A 19,981-nucleotide genomic window follows, 5' to 3' on the forward strand; every position below is an offset into this window, starting at 1 on the left:
ATGCACGTGACTTGGAAGTGCCCGGTTCAGCAGCTAAGCTCCTGGGTCTTCCCCTCATGGCTGTCTCCCCACCCAGCTCCATCATCCGGGAGCTGCTGAGCTCGGAGCAGGCCTTTGTGGGCAAGCTGCGGTTCCTGCAGAACCACCACATGCAGTACCTGGACCGCTGCCCCCACGTGCCCACGGCTGTGGCCAGCCAGAAGGCAGTCATCTTCCGAAATGTGCAGGACATCAGCCACTTCCACAGCAGGTGGGCACGCAGGGTGAGCCTCAAGGCTATTCCCCGGTCTGTGTGTACACGCATGTACACACGCACATGCTTAGACACACACTTGGACACACCGTTCACATGTGTAGATACATGTGTGCACATACAAGGCATACATGCACAAGACACATGCCTACACACACGTGGACACACACCACACATGTGCATACACACGTGGATGCTCACACTTGCACATGCATGTACCGACAGGGCTGTACTTCAGGAGAGTGGGCAGGAGTCGAGAAGAGACAGAACCTTTGATGACTTGATTCACCCACTGGTGCACCACACACCTGTACAAGGACACACATGTCCCCAGGCACACAGGCACGTGCACCTGGCTTATCCCCGGAAGTGCCTGTGGCACACCTACCCACTGCAACCCAAGTACACAGACATACCCCAGAAATGTGCGCACACACGTACATGGGCACACACAAGTACATGTGCATACCTGCACATGCACACAGCCCTTCACATGTGGGCATACATGTACATGGCACACACACGAATACATGTACACCCACAGACACGTACTCCCTTACGTGCTTGCACACCTGCACATAAGTGCACGCCCTGAAATACCACATATGCGTGGCCCTCACAGCCCAGAACACTCACTGTCATCCACAGGAACCCGGCCCTGGGCAGGAGGCTGTTTCTTCCCAAACCTGAGGGTTTGGGGCTGGGTTGTGGGTCGTGGGTGAGGGTCCTGATGTCAGCCCTCACCTGACCACTGTTCTCCTCCATGGCAGCTTCTCACAGGAGCTGCATAACTGCGACACGGATGACGACGTGGCCATGTGCTTCATCAAGAACCAGGCAGCCTTTGAGAAGTATCTGGAGTTCCTGGTGGGCCGAGTGCAGGCTGAGTCGGTGATGGTCAGCACAGCCGTGCAGGAGTTCTACAAGGTGCCCCTCTGCCCGTCAGCCCTGCCTCTACTCACCAGGCTTGATGCTGGCTTCCAGCTCTTAGATCATCTTCCCTGACCCTGCTCAGGCCCCACTTCAGCCTGCCCAGGCCCCCTGGCCCCTAGCTTAGAAAAGCGGGCAGGGTCCCCCCCAACCCCAAGCTCTGCTCACCTGTTAGACAACGACACCGGCCATCACCTGGGGCAGCGGTGGGGCCCACCTGGGGAGGAGGGTCTGTGTGTGGGACCCCGATCCACCAGCTTTGGGGCTCTGGGGACATAAGCCATCTGGAGGCTGTGCCCCCCCTGCCCTGAACCCAGCCCTGCGGTTTCCACAGAAATACACTGAGGAGGTGCTGTCAGCCGCAGATCCTTCGCAGCCACCCCCGCCGTCCCTGCAGCACTTCCTGGAGCAGCCGGTGGAGCGGGTCCAGCAGTACCAGGCCCTCCTCAAGGTAGGCAGGGCTGGCCAGGGGCTGCGGGGCCACCCCCGTGCCCAGCCACCCCAGGTCTCGCCCTGACCCGCAGTCTCCCCCAGGAGCTGATCCGCAACAAGGCGCGGAATGGACAGAACTGTGCACTGCTAGAGCAGGCCTACGCAGTGGTGTCGGCCCTGCCGCAGCGTGCCGAGAACCAGCTGCACGTGTCTCTCATGGAGAACTACCCGGGCACCCTGGAGGCTCTAGGCGAGCCCATCCGCCAGGTCTGGGGCTGCGGGTGCAGTGGAGGGCCTGGGCAGGTGGCCAGGGCTTGTGGTGGGCTGGTCTCCAGGCTGGGCCTGGCTGACCGCAGGCTCACCGCTCTCCCAGGGCCACTTCATTGTGTGGGAGGGGGCACCGGGTGCGCGGATGCCGTGGAAGGGCCACCACCGGCATGTCTTCCTGTTCCGCCACCACCTGGTGGTCTGCAAGCCCAGGCGGGACTCGCGCACTGACACCTTCAGCTACGTCTTCCGGAACATGATGAAGGTTTGCAGGGTGCCACCGGAGCCTGGGTGGGCAGAGGGAGGCCATGCAGGATGTGCGGGCAGGTGGAGACTGGTGGCCGGTCCTGCAGCCCTGTCCTGGGTGACCATGGCTCAGCCTGAATCTGGGCAGTCAGCCTGCGTCCTCCCCCCACAGCTGAGCAACATCGACCTGAACGACAAGGTGGAGGGCGATGACCGTGCCTTCGAGGTTTGGCATGAGCGGGAGGACTCAGTACGCAAGTACCTGCTGCAGGCGCGGACGATCATCACCAAGAACTCCTGGGTGAAGGAGATCTGTGGCATCCAGCAGCGCCTGGCCCTGCCCGTGTGGCGTGAGTGCCTGGGCTCATGAGGCGAGGCTGGATGGGAGGCTGAACCTTGCAGCCTGGCTGTCTGGCTTGGGGGCACCCAGGTTGGCAGGTCCTGAGCTCTGGCGCCCTGCCCCTACCTGGGCAGGCACAAGGGAAGGGGTTTGATTCTGGGGCAAGTGACTCACTCTACCCTTGGTTAGCCCAGCCTCTCAGGAGCCCTTAGTCAGAGTGTAGGGCTGGCCCTGACCAGAATTGAGAGGAGCCTCGAGGTTCACTCGGGGCTTTCCAGCACAAGGCAGGCGCCCAGACTGTGTTAGGGATGTGAAGGGCCCAGAAGTCTTGGTTTTGCTTCCTCGCTTAGAACAGGAGCGAGGATCCCATTTCAACATGCCCTCTTTTTCCACAGTCCCTACCACTCCCCAGTATACAGCCAACCTGTGTCGCTCACCCTAATGCCCATCCAGGCCCTAGTGTGGTACTATGGACAAAGGCTCACAAGGGGTGGTATCTGTTGCAACCACACCCTTGGTCATGGGGCTCTGGCCCTGCCAGGTGTGCACCTGAGGGGACGGGTAAGTGCTCCAGGCCCTGCGTATGTATCCCCAGGGCCCCCGGATTTTGAAGAGGAGCTGGCCGACTGCACGGCTGAGCTGGGCGAGACAGTCAAACTGGCCTGCCGTGTGACGGGCACACCCAAGCCCATTGTGAGCTGGTACAAAGGTAGGCCTTTGGGGGCCAGTGGATACTGATCTTGCAACAAGCAAGAGCTGCCCAGAGGGAATCAGGCTGGGCAGGGGGCCAGGGATCCAGGGTGGGGTCTGGACACAAGAGACAGGCTTCCTGTTCCAGTTGCCTGCTCCTGAATCAAAGACAGGCTGGCCAGTGTGCACAGGCGGATGAGGTGGGGCAGAGGCGGAGGCTGCTTAGCTATGCATCGTGTTTCTGACGCAGTGGCTCTGCCCACCACTGAATCTCACTCATTAGCTCTCTCATTTGACATGTTTGTGCTGAGTGCCCAGGTACCATTCCAGGTGCAGGGAAGGTGCAGTGAACAGGCAGATCAACCTTGTCCAAGGAGGCTGACCTTCTAGGGGAGGAGACAGATGACAAGCACATAGACAAATGTGTAATATTTGTGACCAGCCATAGAAATAAGGCAGAGTGAAGGGCAGAGAGTAGCCATCATGCAGACATGTTGGAGGAACTCCAAATAGGCAGTGAGGCTCCAGGAGGACAGGGGAGGGGGAGGCGCTGAGGCAGGTGTAGTGGGGAATGAGGCTGGGGAATGCTGGGCCTTGAGGGCTGCCGTGTGGGTCTCAGATTTGACTCTGTGTATGATGGGAGCTGCAAAGTTTGGGGGTCCCCAGGAACACCGAGTTCAGGAGCCCAAGACCATTCTCACTGGACACCAACTGCAAGGTTGGGGGTCCCATAACCACCTTCAGGTTCAGTGATTCACTAGGACTCACAGAACTCAGCAGAGCCGTTCCACTCAGGGTTCTGGTTTACTGCAGTAAAAGGGAAGAGGCACATGGGGTGGGGTCCAGTTGGGGATCCAGGTGTGGTCCAGATGTCCCCCCAGTGGAGTTGTGTGGACATGCCTGTTTCTGTCAGCACAGATGTGTGCCATCACACGGAGTGTGGCCAACCAGGGACACTCACTTGTTGAGCCTTGCTGTCCAGGGTTTCTGTTGGGGCATTCACGTAGGCTGACTACCTGCATGGCTGACCTCAATCTCTGGCCCCTCTGAGGTCAAGCTGATGCAGTACAGCCTAAAGCGCCCACCCTAAATCACAGTGTGGCATAGACCATCTGGCGTGGTCCAGGTTCCCAGGTAAACCAAGATACTCTTAATTAGGCCTCACCTGGCTGGCAGGTAGGTCTCCTCCGGGCTGGCAGGTAAATCCTGAATCCCTAGTTCAGTCCCAGTAGCCAAGTCCAGTCCTGGTTTTGGAGGAGCTGTCCCAGGGAAGTCAGTCCTCCTGTCCTGCTTGTTCGCAACCAGCTGGGGCATTTGTTCACCCACAAATGGCTAAGAATGGGGCTGGAGAAGACATGCAGGGGCATTTTGCTGGGACATGAAAGAGGGGCCGTCCCAGTCCCACTGTCAGCTTCAGGCCAGAGTCAGTGGAGCAACAGCTGGTCCCCCGCAGCAGCCTGGGGATCATCCTTCTGGAGTCTGTGGGGTCCTGGGGTCTGTGGAGCTCCCTTCCCAGCTGCCTCACAGAACCCATATGTAGTGCAACTCCATTCCCCTGCCATCCCTTCTCACACCCAAAACTTTCACCTGTGACGGTGGATCCAGAGAGACAAAGCCATTCCATAAAAGTTATTTAGAAGTAAGAATGAGCCTCTCAGCTGCCACCTTTCAGCTGGGCTGCCCCCAGGAAAGTGTGCCCGCCGGGCTGCATCTGAGGGGAACGAGGGATGCACCATGCCCAGGAACAGTCAGAGTGGGATCCCAGGTTCCCAACTGTATCCAGACAATCCACTGTCCCTTTCATCTTGACCATTACCCTGTGAGCAGCTTGCAGGCTTTGACCCCTCTGAGGACAGCTGTGTCCAGTGAGTAGAGGAAGCAAGGGACAGTCAGACAGTCAATTCATGCTGGGCAGCTTCTGTGATAGACGACACAGGTTCTCAAACTTCAGGTGTTCCAGACAGCATACACAGCCATGTGGTGTGGCCAGAGCTGGCGGTTCACCGACCTAAAGCAGCATCACAGTTGGAAACACCACAGATGGCCCTGAGAGGCACCCATCTGCCAGATGGGGGGTCCACCCCAAGTGATGTGCACCCCCCTCATCTCAGAGCCTCTCTCTTGGCAGTCCCCTGTCTGGCATGCACTGGAGCTCAGTGCCACGTGCAGTGCAATGGCTCCACACAGGAACCCTGGTGGGAGCCCTTTCAGTGGCCTCACTTTGCCTCCACGGTTCATGGACCCAAGGAAGGGTGTCTTCAACCCACCTGTCTATAGCCTGTTAAGTGTCAAACCGCATAGCCAGGGCGTTCACAACATCTCAAGGTCAGTGAGCACATAACCTTTCCCAGGAAAAGTAACATCTGGCAGGAGAAATCAGACTCACCAGCCAGCAAAATGTCATTCATTTGGCGGAAGCTTGAGTGTCAGGGGAGAGGGCCAAGTCCTGATCCACCCCCCAACCCACCCACCCAGGGGCAGCCAGCAGGGAGCAGAGAGCACCAGCGATGTGTATTAGAGATCATGCCCATGCGAATGCAGGGACCTCTGGTCTTGGTCCTTGCATGCCAGCAGGAAGGAAAAGCAGGTGGCTGCAATGCCCAGGACTCCCACCAGGAGCTGTTAGCCTGCACAGCAGACCCTATTACAGCCACCCTGTCCAAATCAGCTGGAGCCACAGGACCAGTGACTGGATTGGGCTGGTGACAATCTCCTGCCAGCCACCACTCTCTCTGGCTGTTGATTTTGGACTCGGCCTCTCTCGTTACCTTGGCTCCTTTCACATCACCCAGGAGGCCTGGAACTTCCTTTCTCCTCCTGGGGTTCTGTTGGCAATCTTGGGAAGTGATAGGTTGCTGGGCTGGAGCTGGTTACATGCTCTATAGCCACCTATCCATGTGTAGGGTGTCCCCACCCTTGTGTGGAGCAGGGAATTCCAAACAGCAAACATCAGGGTCCAGAGGTAGAAGCCACAGTCACGGCACCCTGACTTGACCCCAAGGTGACATTACTTTTCCTGCTCTCTGGGAACCTTGCTCACATCCCATCAGTGGAATCAGACGCCTGTGTCCAGCAGAGCCATCAAAATCTAAGTTCTCCCCCTGCCTGAGGTGCCTGGCATATCAGATGGGCATGTAGGGCCTCTGGTCCCTCTGGGCACAGGGAGACGAAGGCCCACTTCTGATTATTTTTCTCTTAAACAGAGGTGAAGGTGGAGGAGGAGGAAGGGGCCAGGGATGGAACAAGACACACTTCCATAGCTCAGTAATATCCAGTGTTTTGGGCTCACTCAAAGCCCTAAACGGGACAGCAAGATTGTCACTACTGATCCCATCTGTTTTAGCTTCAGGGACCCCTTGACTTAAAAACCATATCACATTGTTCTGAGGGGCTCTGTGCCCCTTGCCTGGCTGGGGTTTAACTTGCATGGTGGTGACCTTTTGGATGGGGTCCACTTAGCAGGGGTTTCCACTGGCCCAGAGCCATGGTAACATCTCCCATCCTCTTTCTGCGTCTTCCCGTAAGGGCTGAGTGAGTTTTCCAAGGAGGCAGGGCCACCTGTCAGGAAGCACTTACATCTCTTTGGATCACCCTCTCCGGTGTGTCACCAGCATTCTAGACACCATCCAGGTGCCATGAGCCCATGTGCCAGCTATTGATGGTTCCCCGTAGAGGTTTGTCTATATCAGGGAGTTGTCCCGAGCCAGGGTTCACAGCAAACACTGAGATCCTTTACTGTTAACTCTAAAAGAATCCTGCACGTGATTGGTGCCCATGCCTCTCATCCCTGAGTTCTAGCCCTGCTCCTGCCTGCATTCTGCCCATCAGGATTGGTGATGGCTCTCTCTTCGCACCCAGTGTAGGTGTGTGTTTCTGTGACTGGGGTAAGAAGGGAATGGAGCCTTCCTGGGACTCAGCATGAGTTCTAATATTTGTTGGGAAGTGGGGCTGACCTGAGGCTGAACCAGCAATGTCCCCGCTGCAAGGAAAGAGTACATCAACCAAGGCACTATCCAAGTGTCTGTCTTTGAACCCACTTCTCAGTGCTCAGATTGCAGCCACCTGCCCAGTTTCTCTCCATTCACAGCAAATAGCTGTTTCCTGCCCAGCTGACCATGAAGTGTGGTCAGTATGTTCACCGCTGATTCCCATGGACCTCCCTCATGTTCTGTTAACTGGCCCACGGGCCACTTTCTTTCTCTTTTGGGATGCTGTGTCTCTGAGAGGTATCCCTTCCTTGCTGCCAAAATTGCAGATCAGAAACTGTGAAGGGTCTGAGATGTTTCTTGGCTTGCAAGCCAGCAAGCCAGCCTGCCAGCCAGATACAAACAAAAGACACAAGACCCCAGGTCAGAGACAAAGGCTGTTTCTCACAGCAAAAGCAGCATGGGCTGCCCATGCCTTCATCTCCACATCCAGGGACCAGATGTCAGCTTCATGCAGTGGGTTTTACCACAAGAGAGAACCCCCAAGTTTTAGGAGATGCCGAGCTTTTCTGGGGCTACTGGCACATCTTCCCATCCTTCCCTCCAGAGCGAGAAGTGGCTTACGGCCCTGGAAGACAAGCAAATGTCTCATAGGGAAGGAAGGTGAGGACTTGTCTCTGCTGCCCTGGATGGCTCCTGGGGTGTCAGTGCTGGCAGTAGGTGTCTTTGCCCAGAGGATCTGACTGTGCAGGGATGCCAGCAGTCCATGGAGAATTGTCTTCTGACAGCAAGATGAAGACTGAGAATTGACCACAGATTGACAGTGTCACCGGTAGCCTTGCCAAGGGCTGTTTTGTGTACGAGGTGAAAGCCAAGAGGTGTGGGTTTGGGAAAGGATGGAAAGGGAAGAACCTGGAGACAGAGAGTGAGAACAACTCTTTCCTGGAATTATCATACAGGGACACAGAAAAATGAGGTGGCAGCTGGAGGCTTTTGGGGGGATATATTTTTAAATTGTTTCTTAAGGTTCCCTGTGAACCAGAAGTCAAGATGCTGCTTATGAACTGTTATAACTTAAACAACCTTGTTCAGAAAGTACAGAGCTATTGGAAAGTGTTCATCTATGAAATTTTACATATTTATGGAGGAAAGAATTCTTTGTAGCGAAAGATGCACATCTCACCATCCCTCTCCCAGGAAAGAAATGTGTTACAGCTGGACATGTTAGATGGGCATTTGGATGAGGGTAATTAAAGAAATGGGTGGTGTCCGAGTATGTCTACTAGGTGGGGTCAGTACCTTGGAGGCCCCTGGACAGTTGCAGAATCATTGGCGAGGTGATTGAGGGTCTGGTTATCAGAAGGAGATGTCCTCTCCTTGGGTTTGGGTCCCCCAGCCCGGCCCTTGCCTCCAGCTAAGAGCCTGCCTTTAAGAGGCTACACTGTGCCCAATGAAGTCTGGGGAAGTAGATGGGGGGCGGTGCGCCACGTCTCCATCCAGGGCTCCAGGTCAGCTTGGCCTGCTAGACCCCTGGCAGGGAACCCACACTGGCTTTTGTGTTATAGGGGCAGCCTCCTCCATCAAACCCTGCGACTGTGACCCCCAGGCGGGCCCAGTCTCTCGTCCCTGATGGGGTTCCCTCTGTGATGGCCCTCCTCTCCTTTCCAGATGGGAAGCCAGTGGAGGTGGACCCTCATCACATCCTCATTGAAGACCCTGATGGCTCGTGTGCCCTCATCCTGGACAACCTGACTGGTGTCGACTCTGGCCAGTACATGTGCTTTGCAGCCAGTGCTGCTGGCAATGCCAGCACCCTGGGCAAGATCTTGGTGCAAGGTGAGCCCTGGGGGGAAGGCCAGAGTGTGAGTGCCCAGGCCCCACCCTCTGGGCATTGGAAGGGTATCAGCCCTCATGGGGGGGCACGGGCCTGTGGATGGAGCTGGCAGGGGGTGGGTGTGAACGTCTTACTGAGGTAGGGGAACTCGCTGGTGGGGGTGGGGTCCTGCTCCGTCATGGTGTCTCTCTCTGTCTCTGTCTCTCTCTGTATCTCTATGTCTCTATCTGTCCATCTCTCTGCCTCCATCTCTTTTTTGTTTCTTTCTCTGTATTTCTGTATCCATTTCTGTGTCTCTTTCTATCTGTCTCTGTCTCTCTCTGTCTTTTTGTCTCCCTGTATCTCTGTTCCTCTGTCTCCATCTCTCTGTCTCTGTGTCTCTCTCTATCTGTCTATCTCTTTCTCTCTGTGTCTCTGTCTCTTTCTCCATCTCTCAATCTCTCTCTCTCTCCCCTCTCCCCACATTCCCTGGACCGTGCAGTCCCGCCTCGGTTTGTGAACAAGGTCCGGGCAGTGCCCTTTGTGGAAGGAGAAGATGCCCAGATCACCTGCACCATCGAAGGTGTCCCACACCCTCAGATCAGGTGGGCCAGGCAGCTTGGGGCTAGGGTGGAGGTGGGCAGGTGGGCCTTCCCTGGGGCCATCCTGCCTGCCTGAAAAATGAGGGTGGGCGGCCTGTTCACTGGGTTGGGGTAGGCTGGACACAGAAGCTCAGCCTTTCCGATGAGAAGTGGGCATGATGGGGCTGCAGCATGTTCTGAACACAGCTCTAGCTGCAGCGAGGAGGACAGAGGATGTCGGGTGGGTGGCATCCAAGAGGGATGTAAGGGATGTCCTCTGTAAGGACATCTGGATCTGAGGGGTGGGTGAGGCGAGGGTCCTGAGCATGGGGGACCTGGGGAGACCCCACCTGACCACCCCCGGGGTTGGCTTTAGATGGTACAAGGATGGGGCCCTGCTGACCCCTGGGGGCAAATACCAGACCCTGAGTGAGCCCCGCAGCGGCCTGCTGGTGCTGGAGATCCGGGCAGCTGGCAAGGAGGACCTGGGCCTCTATGAGTGTGAGGTGAGGAGGGTGGGCCCAGGGGGAGGGGGCTGAGGGGACCTGTCTTGGGGATCCTGCCTGGTTACCACCATTCCTGACCACAATGAGAGAGGGGAAGCCAGACCATTGTCACCCACCATCCATGACGAGGGGACACCAGGCCACTGTCACCCACTGCCCATGATGAGGGGACAGCAGGCCACTGTCACCCATTGTCCATGATGAGGGGACACCAGACCACTGTCACCCACTGTCCATGTTGAGAAGACAGGGACCGAGGAGGCGGGCCCTGGGTGGAGCCCCCTCAGTCCTCGTGGCCCGGGGGGACTGGCAATGGTCTGGGGGAGGTGTGTGCTGGCTGTGGTTCTTCCTGGCTGCTAGCTACTGCTGCTGCTGGCAGCCTTCAGGGGGGAAGTGTGGTGCCTTCTCCCCATGGCAACTCTCAGGGAAGAAATGGACCCGTGTCAGCTCTGGACCTGTGCTGTCCATTTCGGTCACTGTTGTCCACACACAGTGATTTAAATTTAAATCAGTTAAAGTTAAGTCTAGGTGAAGATTCACTTCTATTTCAAGTACTCAGAGCCCACATGGCCACTACACTGGACAGAGCAGAGAGTGTCCCCACCATCACAGGAAGCTCCTGGTCAGTGCTGGGGACACAGTGGCTCGCCTGGTACCCTTTTCCCTGTGGTCAGGCTCTGCAGCTCTAGGAACAGCCGGGGTGGGCCCCCCATGCTACAGCTGGCCTGTACGGCCTCAAAGAGACTGCCCAGGCCCCTTGGGGAGCCACGGGCTCTAAGTGGGCCTCTGCTGTCTGCCCTGCAGTTGGTGAACCGGCTGGGCTCCAAACGGGGCGGCGCGGAGCTGTTCATGCAGGACCCGGCGCTGCTGGCCCGAGAACAGCAGCACGTGGGGCAGCTCGCTGCCGTGGAAGGTGAGTGCTTCCGCTGCCAGTCGCGGCCTGGGCTGGACCCGCCATATGCCTGGGCAGCGCCAGGTGGGGTGAAACGATCAGCGCCTCTAATCAGAGCACACTTCCTGGATGAGGGGAAGCAAGGACGGGGGAGGGGATTCAGAGGTTGAGGGGCAAGCACTGGTTGCCAGTTCCTGACTGGAGCAGCATGTATGTGGGCTGGAGGAGGGTGGGCTGTGAACCCAGAGCCTGGGAAAGGCTGGAGGGGCAGTCCGAGGGGGTGGGGGTGGGGCGCCCCTAAGCCCTGCTCACCATCCCTGGGGGAATAACAAGTGCATATAAAGGCCAGACCTGGGTCCTGAGCAGCCTGCCAGGCAGTGGTCAGAGGGGTATTATGGGATGGGTGGCAGGGATGGTAGGAGGGACGGCTCCACAGAAGCAGGCTGCTGGATCCCAGTTTGGCTCCTGGGAGAGGGAACAGGTGTCAGGGGCCTGATCCTTCCACACTTGGTGGGGCTGGCTGAAGAAAAGACAGAATGCCGTGGCTTGGCCTCCCTGGCCTGGCCTGGGCCAGGCTGCAAGAGGTCTGGGCTGCAGAATGGGCCTCATTAGGGAGCAGTGTGCTCCTGGGCAGGAGGTGAAGGGTGGCAAGATGCCTCACTCCTCCACTCACGCTTGGCTCCAGGATCCCAGCTGGGCCCAGCCCGGGGATGGCCCAGGGCAGGCAGCAGCCCCAGGGAGAGTTTCTCCCAGTCTGAACTGCCTCACCTGGAAGGGGCTGCCAGGACAGATGCTGAGCCTCCCATCCTCGGGGGCATGCAAGCAGAAGCTGCACCAAAAAAGCTGGTGGAGCTGCAGCTCTCACAGTAGGATGGGCTGGGATATGTGTCCTCCCAAGTCCTGAAAGTTGGCTTCTCTGATGCCTTGAGCCACCGGATCAATCCCTCCCAGGGCCCAACGTGCAGGGGCTGCTGTCTCTCTGGACCCTCACAGAGTCGGCCACCTGGCGCCAGGAACTCAGCCTTGGGGCCTTTGACGCCCTCTAGGGACTCTTCCTTCCCTCGTGGGCAGGGGTCCTGTGCCTCAAGCCCCAAAGGGCACTGGTCAAGCCGGTTCCCATCGGAGGGCCCCATGGCATCTGCCGGCACCTCTATCCTGCCCTGTGGCATCTTACGTCGGGCAGAGCAGGGCTCAGCATGCACCTCAGCACACCCTCTCGACTGGTGACAAGCACATCCTACAGAGCTATTTACTTCATTGTCATGATGGGTCTCTGTCAAGGTCCCGTGGACGCAGGGTGTGGAGGAGGGGTGGCCCACCTGTGTCGGAAATGGCCTTCGTGCCTCATGAGGAGAGGCCAGTCTTCACAGACCCTGGAATTGGAGCCCGCTGCCTCCTGCTTCCTAACCCTATCCTGCCGCTTCATCATTAACCCGGTGGTTCTGCAGCCAGAACGGGCCCTGGCTGGCCCTGTGGGGTGGGGTGCTGCCCTTTCGCTTGTGAAACTGCGCAGGGCCAGGAGCCGCACTTTGCACAGCTGCACCCCTTCCACAGCCAGTACTCACTGGAGCCCAGAGCCCATGTGGTGGCAGGTTAGGTCAGGAACAAAGGTGCCAGGAATGTAGCAGCCCACAGGTGCCCTAGCCACCACCCCCAAAAGCAACAGAATGAGGCCCCTGTCAGGGAGGATGAGGCAAGGAGCCCTGGATCTCTCACTGCTTGGCCTACAGGTCACAACAAGTTGGTGCTGTCTGGGCCCAACTAAGTCTAAACACACAGGATATTTTGGCTGGATCCCATTCTCTCTTCCAGTGGACTCACCTCTCTCCAGGAGGCAGCTTGCACAAGCACATACAGGCACACACACGTGTGCATGCAGACACACACATTAGCATGGACACACATATGCACACACACACACACATGCACAGTAAATGTGGCTCCCAAGTGCCATACAGACACAGCTAGTACATTTAATTCACGTTCATCTAATTGGAGACAAGGTTAAAATACTCACAGTCATCTAAGGGAAGTTCTTTTTCTATGTGGCACTGCAACAGAGCAGAAAATCCCATCAACCAGGGACTAGGAGGCTGTGTGCCCTAGGCCATGCCACTTGACTTTTCTGAGCCTCCCCCTCAATTTTCCCCACAGGATGGCGAGAGGGACTGTTGAGATGTATGGGTGCTGGTAGCTGGTGGGCTGCCTGCTATCCAGCTGGGCAAGGCTGGGAGAGGCATCTCTGTGCCAAGCTTGACCCTGTCCAAAAGCTACAGAGGAAGAGGGCTCGAGATGGTGGGGAGTAGTTGCTGCCAGGTCCCCAATGGCTCCCACCCTGTCCCTGGGACGCAGGCCCCCTATCAGCAAAATGGGAACCACAGGCCGTATCCTGCTGGCTCCAGCGAGGAGGAAAGCTAGGAAAGTCAAGAGACAATTGAATTTGTGGGGTGCTCCTATGGGAAGACCTAGGTTTCCTTGCTCCCTCAGAGCTCAGGACCCTGCTCAGGCATCCTCCCAGAGGGACTTCTGTGGCCTCATGCCACAGAACTCAGATGTGCCACCTCTAGGACTCCGGAGTCATTCTGCCCTGGAGAGACGCCCTTTGGTCTTTAGATTTTTTTTGTGACATAGGCACCAGCCATCCTGGTCCCAGTTTGGCTATCAGCCACAGGCCATTCCTTTTCCCTCTCTAGGCCTCGGTTTCTATGAAAAGTGGAACTTCAGGCCTGACAAATTCACAGGGCTCCCTGGGCACATGGGCTGAAGGAAAAGCTTGGATTTCTGTGTGGGCAGCCTAGACAGAGCCCTTACTCTCCTTGAAACTCCTGCAAGAACCCCTCAAGAGGGATTCTTCCCTCACTTGGGACACACTGTTATCACAACTCCTCATTCCTCAGCCACTCAAGGCAGGCATTGTCACCTCAATTTCAAAGATGAGGGACCTGGGACTCTAAGCTGAGACATTCCTGCCAGGGGCACACAGTCAGGCAGGGTTTGGATCCAGTGCCCTAAGCTGAGCAGGTTACTACACTGCCATGCCACTCAGATAGCTCAGCCCCCAAACACTGGCTGATCTGTAACCCTCGCTATTCCAACTGTTTTCTTTGTAGTCACTGAGCAGGAGACTAAAGTCCCCAAGAAAACCGTCATCATGTAAGTGCAGGCGTGTTCCTAACCTTCCTTCTGACTGCAGTGCTCCCTGCATGCCCACTAACGTCCCTGGAGCTTGCCTGTGTACCTTGGCCCCTTGCTTGTCTGACTGCTTGCCCACACGGCCTTTGTTCACCACGCAGACTGCCAGCACCTTGCAGATACTCCCAGGGCATTCACCCGCCCCGGGCCCTTGGCTACCTTCACACTTCAAAGCTGTGTCTTCCAGGGTCTAAGTACCCTTTTCATGGCCCCGTTGCCTCAGCAGGGTAGACTTACTCTGTGTACATCACAGTGGCTCACCCAGGGCTTGGACCCAGAATCATACCAGTTAAGGGGAAGCAGGGACTGAAAGCTGCTTCCCCCAGTGTACTAGAGGCAGAATGCTACCCTAGGACACCCTAGGGCATTGTCCAATGGAACTTTCTGTGATGATGGAAATAATCTATATTTACACAGCCCACTACAGCAGCTACTAGCCGCATGTGGCTATTTGTCTAGTATGATTGAAGAACTAGATTTTTAAATTTATTCGATTTTCAACAATTTGAATTTAATTAAAATAGCATAACCATAGTGAACAGCACAGCTCTAGGGCCCTTAGAGGTCTCCAAACTCAGCCCTCACACTAGGAAGACGGGCACACTGAGGTTCAGGGAAGAGAGGAGGCTTGCTGAGGGTGGCTCACAATTGCAAGCCAGCCGAGAACTCATTTCCTCGGCGCCACACCCACTGTCCCATTCTCCATCCTTCAGTGCCTTCAAGGCTGAGGAAAAGCCACGCATGTTGTTGATAATTAAATAATACAAGAGGTCCAGAGCTAGGTGAACCCACAGAAGGCAGGATTGGTTTTGACCTGGATAATCTGGAAGGACTTCCAGTAGGAGATGTGTGAAGCAGATGGGTGGAAGAGCCTGTAAAATCCAGGAGGAAGAAAGACTATGATTTCCTAAAGCCAGGGGACTGGGAGGCTCCAGGATGGGGAACCTCTTAATTCCGCATAGGCGTAAGACCTCCTATAGGTGCCTGCAGGTGGTGATATTGCTGGAGAATCCCATCTTGATAAGCTCCTGGGTTAACCCTTCCGTGACTTTCTCCCTTCTCCCCCAAAGCAGATTGCCACCTCACAATAGATGGGTCTGCCTGGGGCAGAAGTAAGTCCCATCCCTGGAGGTATGCAACCATGCCAGAGCTTTACGCAGATCACCTCTACATTTCATCTACGAGGGGAGCATTGTTATTTACATTTTACGGAAGACAAAATGAAGGAGCAGAGATGGGGCCAGGCAGCCCCACTGAGGAGGCATTAGGGTGTCCTCGTGCTTATGGGAGGCTGGACTTGGTAACTCCCAAGGCATCCTGAAGTCCAGTCTATTCCAGGCTTAGGGAGGTAGCAACCCTCACCCTGCAAGGAAGAGTGTACCCCTTCATCTTGAGGAATGGAGAGAGGCAACTGCCTGGAGCAGCATCCCACCAAGGGCACTCCACACATTGCGCCTGCGGCACAATGAGGGGCTCTGGGGAGCCAAGGGGTACCAGAAGGAAACGGGAAAGAGACCCCTGCCACCTGGCAGCCTCAAGTGCTGTGCCAGTGGCCTCAGAGCAGGGTGCCTACATGCCCTCGTGGGGGCAGCAGTGAGCCGAGCATGGGGGTGCATTTAGGAGGAGTGATCCAGCTGTCCAGTTCCACTGGACTCACTGTCTTGGCTCAGCAAATCAGGCAGTGTGAGGCCAGCAGATGGGGCCTTGCCCAGGTTTGGGCAGTCTCTGACCCAGGGACAAGCCTAGTGCCACTGAACCTTGTGTGAAGCAGGAAGGCAGGCCTGTGGCCCTGAGTAGGCCACGTCTCCATGCCTCAGCTTCCCCATCAGTTAAGGGGGCATGGCATTTCCCCTTTACCAGGTGAGGGCCAGAGGAGGCAGGATCTGTACTTGGTATGTACCCCAAGGTGTGGCCACACATCTCTGGGCCCATGCCTGGGAGTAACTGCTCCTGGATGGAGCTGTGAGTTAGACAAAAGCAAAGCTGAACAAGAGACAGACAGAGTCCTAGTCATTGCAGGCAGCTGGTGACAGCACTGAGTTGTCACCATATGCATGCCGGGTCCCTCTGCCTGAGCCCGAGAGGAAACGCAGGTCCTGGAGCCCAGGAGAGCTGTGTGTTACTAAATGCGTTCCTGCTCCCTGCCTATTACTCATTTCACCCTCAGTACCTGGCAAGGTCAGGGGTACTGGTTGGCATAGGAAGGCCTGGGCTGACTGGTGGGCTTCTGACTCTTGCCTCTGGGCAAGTTTCGAGCCCTTTTCAGCCTTGTCTGCACCTGTAAAAGGGGGTCAGACCCATCCCCCAGAATTGCTGCAAGGTCCCTGGCCAGCGCCCCATGCACACTGACATGCAAATGGACTTGAGTTCTATCTCCTCATCCCCTTCCATCCCCCTCCTGTTTTGGGAAATGGAGCCCAGGAGGGAGGCGGACTTGTCTGAGGTCACACAGCCCATGACGGCCAAGCCATGCCTAGAGCCAGGTGTCCTTGCCGGGCCTCACATCCCCAGACCGAGAGGCCATGAGCACAGGCCACAGGTCAAGACTCTGACATTCCTCCTGCACCTGCGGCATCAGCTGCCCAGCCTGTCCCTAACCGAGGATCCCTGAGGCATCTGCCCTCTGAGAGCCCCTCTAACCCCCACCACCCTCCTGCCATGTTACAAAGCACAAAGCACTGATGGGATCAACAAGGAGGGCTGTGTGGCTTGCACCCTTCATTAGCTCTGTAAGGAGGGCTGGTGTCTCCAAAATGAGACAGCCATAAACAAGGAAGGGAGATTGACACATGACGTTACAAACCAGTCTGGGGTTTGGAGGTACCTGCGTGATATAGCATGGGCCTCCCCTGATGCCTCAACTCTCATTTTGAGATCTGTACACTAGAGCCTGAGGTTGGCCAGATGAGACTCTGTGCTTTGTTTCTTTGGTTCTCTGGATGGGGATCTGGAGATCAGGCTCAAGCACATGTGTAGGAGTTAGTTTATGCAATTTCACCACTTGCTTGCTTGTACACTAACCTGATCTCTCTCGCTGGCCCCCGAATGTGCTGATGGCAAGGGCGCTGGGTGAGGCTGTGGGTCTCTGTGCCTATCTCCTCTCGGTCCTCTCCCCACAGAGAGGAGACGATTACCACTGTGGTGAAGAGCCCCCGTGGCCGACGCCAGTCCCCTAGCAAGTCTCCCTCTCACTCTTATCACCCTGCCAGTCTGCCCAAGCCAGGCCTGTTGGCCCCTGAGCTGCTGCACTCCCCAGGGGCCAGCCAATCCTGCAGGCCTGAGGCAGAGCCAGGCTGGAGGCCCACTGTGCCCACTCTGTACGTGACGGAGCCCGAGGCCCACATGTCAGCCCTGCCTGGGGGCACTGGGCCCCAGCCCAAATGGGTGGAGGTCGAGGAGACCATTGAAGTTCGGGTGAAGAAGACTGGCTCAACGGGCGCGTCTCTGGCCAGAGAGACGCCTGGCAGCTCGGAGGGGCTTCTCTCCACACTGCCTGGCAGGATGCCTGGAGAAGACCCCAATACAAACAACTCCAACAACAAGCTGTTGACCCAGGAGCCCCCAGCCATGGTCAGTGTTGGCGAGCCCCTAGTCTTCCATGTGGAAACGGGGCCAGAGACCCCTGAGCTGTCCCCTCCCTGGGCTGCTGAAGAGGAGGCCCCCCTGGAGGAGACGGAGGAAAGAGGTACCTACCAGACAGAAGAGCCCCTGAGTGCCGATGGTCTTCAGGGCCGGGACCCCAAGATCCTCACACACAACGGCCGTGCACTCACACTGGCTGACCTGGAGGATTATGTGCCCCAGGAAGGGGAGACCTTTGGCTGCAGCGGCCCCATGCCCAGTGCTTCTGGTGACCCGCCCTGCGAAATCTCAGTGCTTCAGAGAGAGATCAGCGAGCCCACCGTGGGGCAGCCCGTCCTGCTCAATGTGGGGCTCCCGCCAGGTTCCCAAACCTCCCCTGGCTTCTTCACCCGCGTGCCCAGCTCCCGGGAGGCGTTTCCATCAGGGCCGCAGGACCTTGGCCCCAGGGGCGTCTCCTTCTGCTTTCAGGAGGCCCGGGCTGGAGGTACCATGTCCCGGAAGCCGTCCTTCTGCACTCAGGTTCAGCACTCTGTGGACAGTGGCCAGAGCAGCTTCAAAACGGAGGTTTCCACCCAGACGGTCAGCTTTGGGACAGTGGGGGAGACTGTCACCCTGCACATTTGCCCGGATGGGGACATGGACCCTAGCCCCTCCCAGGGCTGAGGCCAAGACCCTCAGGAGCTGGGTGGCTAGGGTTGAGATGAGAGACTCTAGGGGCTGGGACACCCCTGACTAAGCTGCCGTGGTTGCATGGGGCGGCAGAAAGAGGCAAGTGGCTTTGGGGCCTAGGACCCTGCCTGGCACCAGCATCAACTCACCTCACAGCTGCCCTGGGTTTTCAACTCAGGAGAGAGTCCCAAAGCTGGCACCCCTCGGACACGTGTGCTCTGACCCTGCCCTGGTTCTCCAGCAACTCAGGACACCTCCCTCCCCTTCCTCCCTGGGTGCTTCCTACTTCACAGAACTTGGTCTTCAGCTGAGGACATTGCACGCATCTGTGATCTCAGAGTGTACCGAAGCTGCTCTGAGAGCACTGGCCGGAGTGACTCGCAGACTGCAGCTCTGGGTTCGGGGGCTCCAGACACAGGGAAGGCACTTGGGCATCTTTCCTGCTCCGTTCATGAGGCAGTGGCTGCCACATGGGCCCTGTCTGCCCCAGCTTAGGCCCCTGTCCCAGTGGCCAGGCCTGGCACAGCCCTGCCTCTCACCCAGGCTGGGGGTTCCAGCCTCCCTCTCGATAGGGGGCTTCCCCCAAGCCACATCTTACCCGTGAACGTTTTTTCTTGGCCTCCAGGAGGCCTGTGTGGGGCCCAGCTCTACAGACCCTCCTAGGCCTTTTCTACAGGGTGGACCAGGGTCTCTGCGTGGGAAGCAGCCCCCGTCAGTCGACCCTGATGATGCTAATAAACTGGTTCCTTGCACTGCCTTTGCTCTGCTCTTTTTTGCTTCTCCACCTGGTGACTCCGATGACTCGGGAGGGAGGGGCCCTCCTGGCCTGGCCCTGGAGACCAACCAGTGGACAGCCCAGGCCCTTTCCATTGACAGCCCTGGGTGGACGCTCAGCATCGACCTGTGGGTCCTGGCTAGTCCTGGGGATCCTGGGTGGAGACGTGATGGTTCGCCTGTCCAGCTTGCTCACGTGTGGGCTGAGGGGCTGGTGACAGGTGCACACAGTGTGGCTGGGGCAGCGCATAGTGGTCGCTCCTGCTGGGGGCCTCCTGTGCAGCTGGGTCCGTTGTCAGGACAGACGTGGGGGTGTGATGTGTCAGGGGTCCTGATGACCTCCTTGGAGTGGGGAAGAACAGGATGGTTGCCCCAACGCCAGAGAGGGCAAACAGATGGCAGCCTGCCCAGTTGCCTCTTCAGCCTGGTGGGCCCTAGGATACAGAAGATCAACAGGAGGGAGGCTCTGGGGCAGGGGAGAGCTCCATAAAGGGGGACCTTCTAGAAATGGAGTGGTGGGCATCTCTGAATGGCCACACAGGGGCTGGCAGCCAGGTGGAGGAGGGAGCTGCACTGAAGGCTGAGGGCAGGAAGCCGAGACACAGGAAGGTCTGAAGGTTCCCGGGGCAGGGACCAGGTGAGAGTGTAGTGGTCTGGGTCAGGCCAGGCTGCAGGTGGAAGGGAGAAAGCTGCTGCGTGGAGGACAGGGGCTGCCCTGGGAGGGCAGGAATGCAGCCTAACCTCTGAGGAGTTCATGGCTCCTAATTTGGCATCTGGCTGTCCCTAGCTTCCCTAGACTGTGGGGCTGGGTCCACTTGAGCCTGGGTGACCCAGTACCCTAGGATCCAGAGTGGGCTACAGGGCAAGGCCAGCCCCAGGATGAAGGGA

General features: G+C 57.3%; 1 protein-coding gene across 1 annotated transcript in view; it reads left to right on the plus strand.

Annotated features, from left to right (window-relative positions):
- OBSCN (obscurin, cytoskeletal calmodulin and titin-interacting RhoGEF) overlaps positions 1-18,313 on the plus strand; it is a 158,023-nt gene extending 139,710 nt beyond the window's left edge. The window contains exons 68-80 of the mRNA XM_061190097.1: positions 77-250; positions 1,024-1,180; positions 1,518-1,634; positions 1,718-1,882; positions 1,989-2,147; positions 2,301-2,478; positions 3,064-3,177; positions 8,753-8,920; positions 9,400-9,502; positions 9,855-9,984; positions 10,789-10,897; positions 13,987-14,029; positions 17,188-18,313. Coding sequence (XP_061046080.1) covers positions 77-250; positions 1,024-1,180; positions 1,518-1,634; positions 1,718-1,882; positions 1,989-2,147; positions 2,301-2,478; positions 3,064-3,177; positions 8,753-8,920; positions 9,400-9,502; positions 9,855-9,984; positions 10,789-10,897; positions 13,987-14,029; positions 17,188-18,313 — 2,743 coding nt within the window. The remainder of the gene's footprint in view (positions 1-76; positions 251-1,023; positions 1,181-1,517; positions 1,635-1,717; positions 1,883-1,988; positions 2,148-2,300; positions 2,479-3,063; positions 3,178-8,752; positions 8,921-9,399; positions 9,503-9,854; positions 9,985-10,788; positions 10,898-13,986; positions 14,030-17,187) is intronic.
- Positions 18,314-19,981: the final 1,668 nt, after the last annotated feature.

This window comes from Eubalaena glacialis, chromosome 4 (genome assembly GCF_028564815.1).
Source record: "Eubalaena glacialis isolate mEubGla1 chromosome 4, mEubGla1.1.hap2.+ XY, whole genome shotgun sequence".
NCBI classification, from domain to species: Eukaryota; Metazoa; Chordata; class Mammalia; order Artiodactyla; family Balaenidae; genus Eubalaena; species Eubalaena glacialis.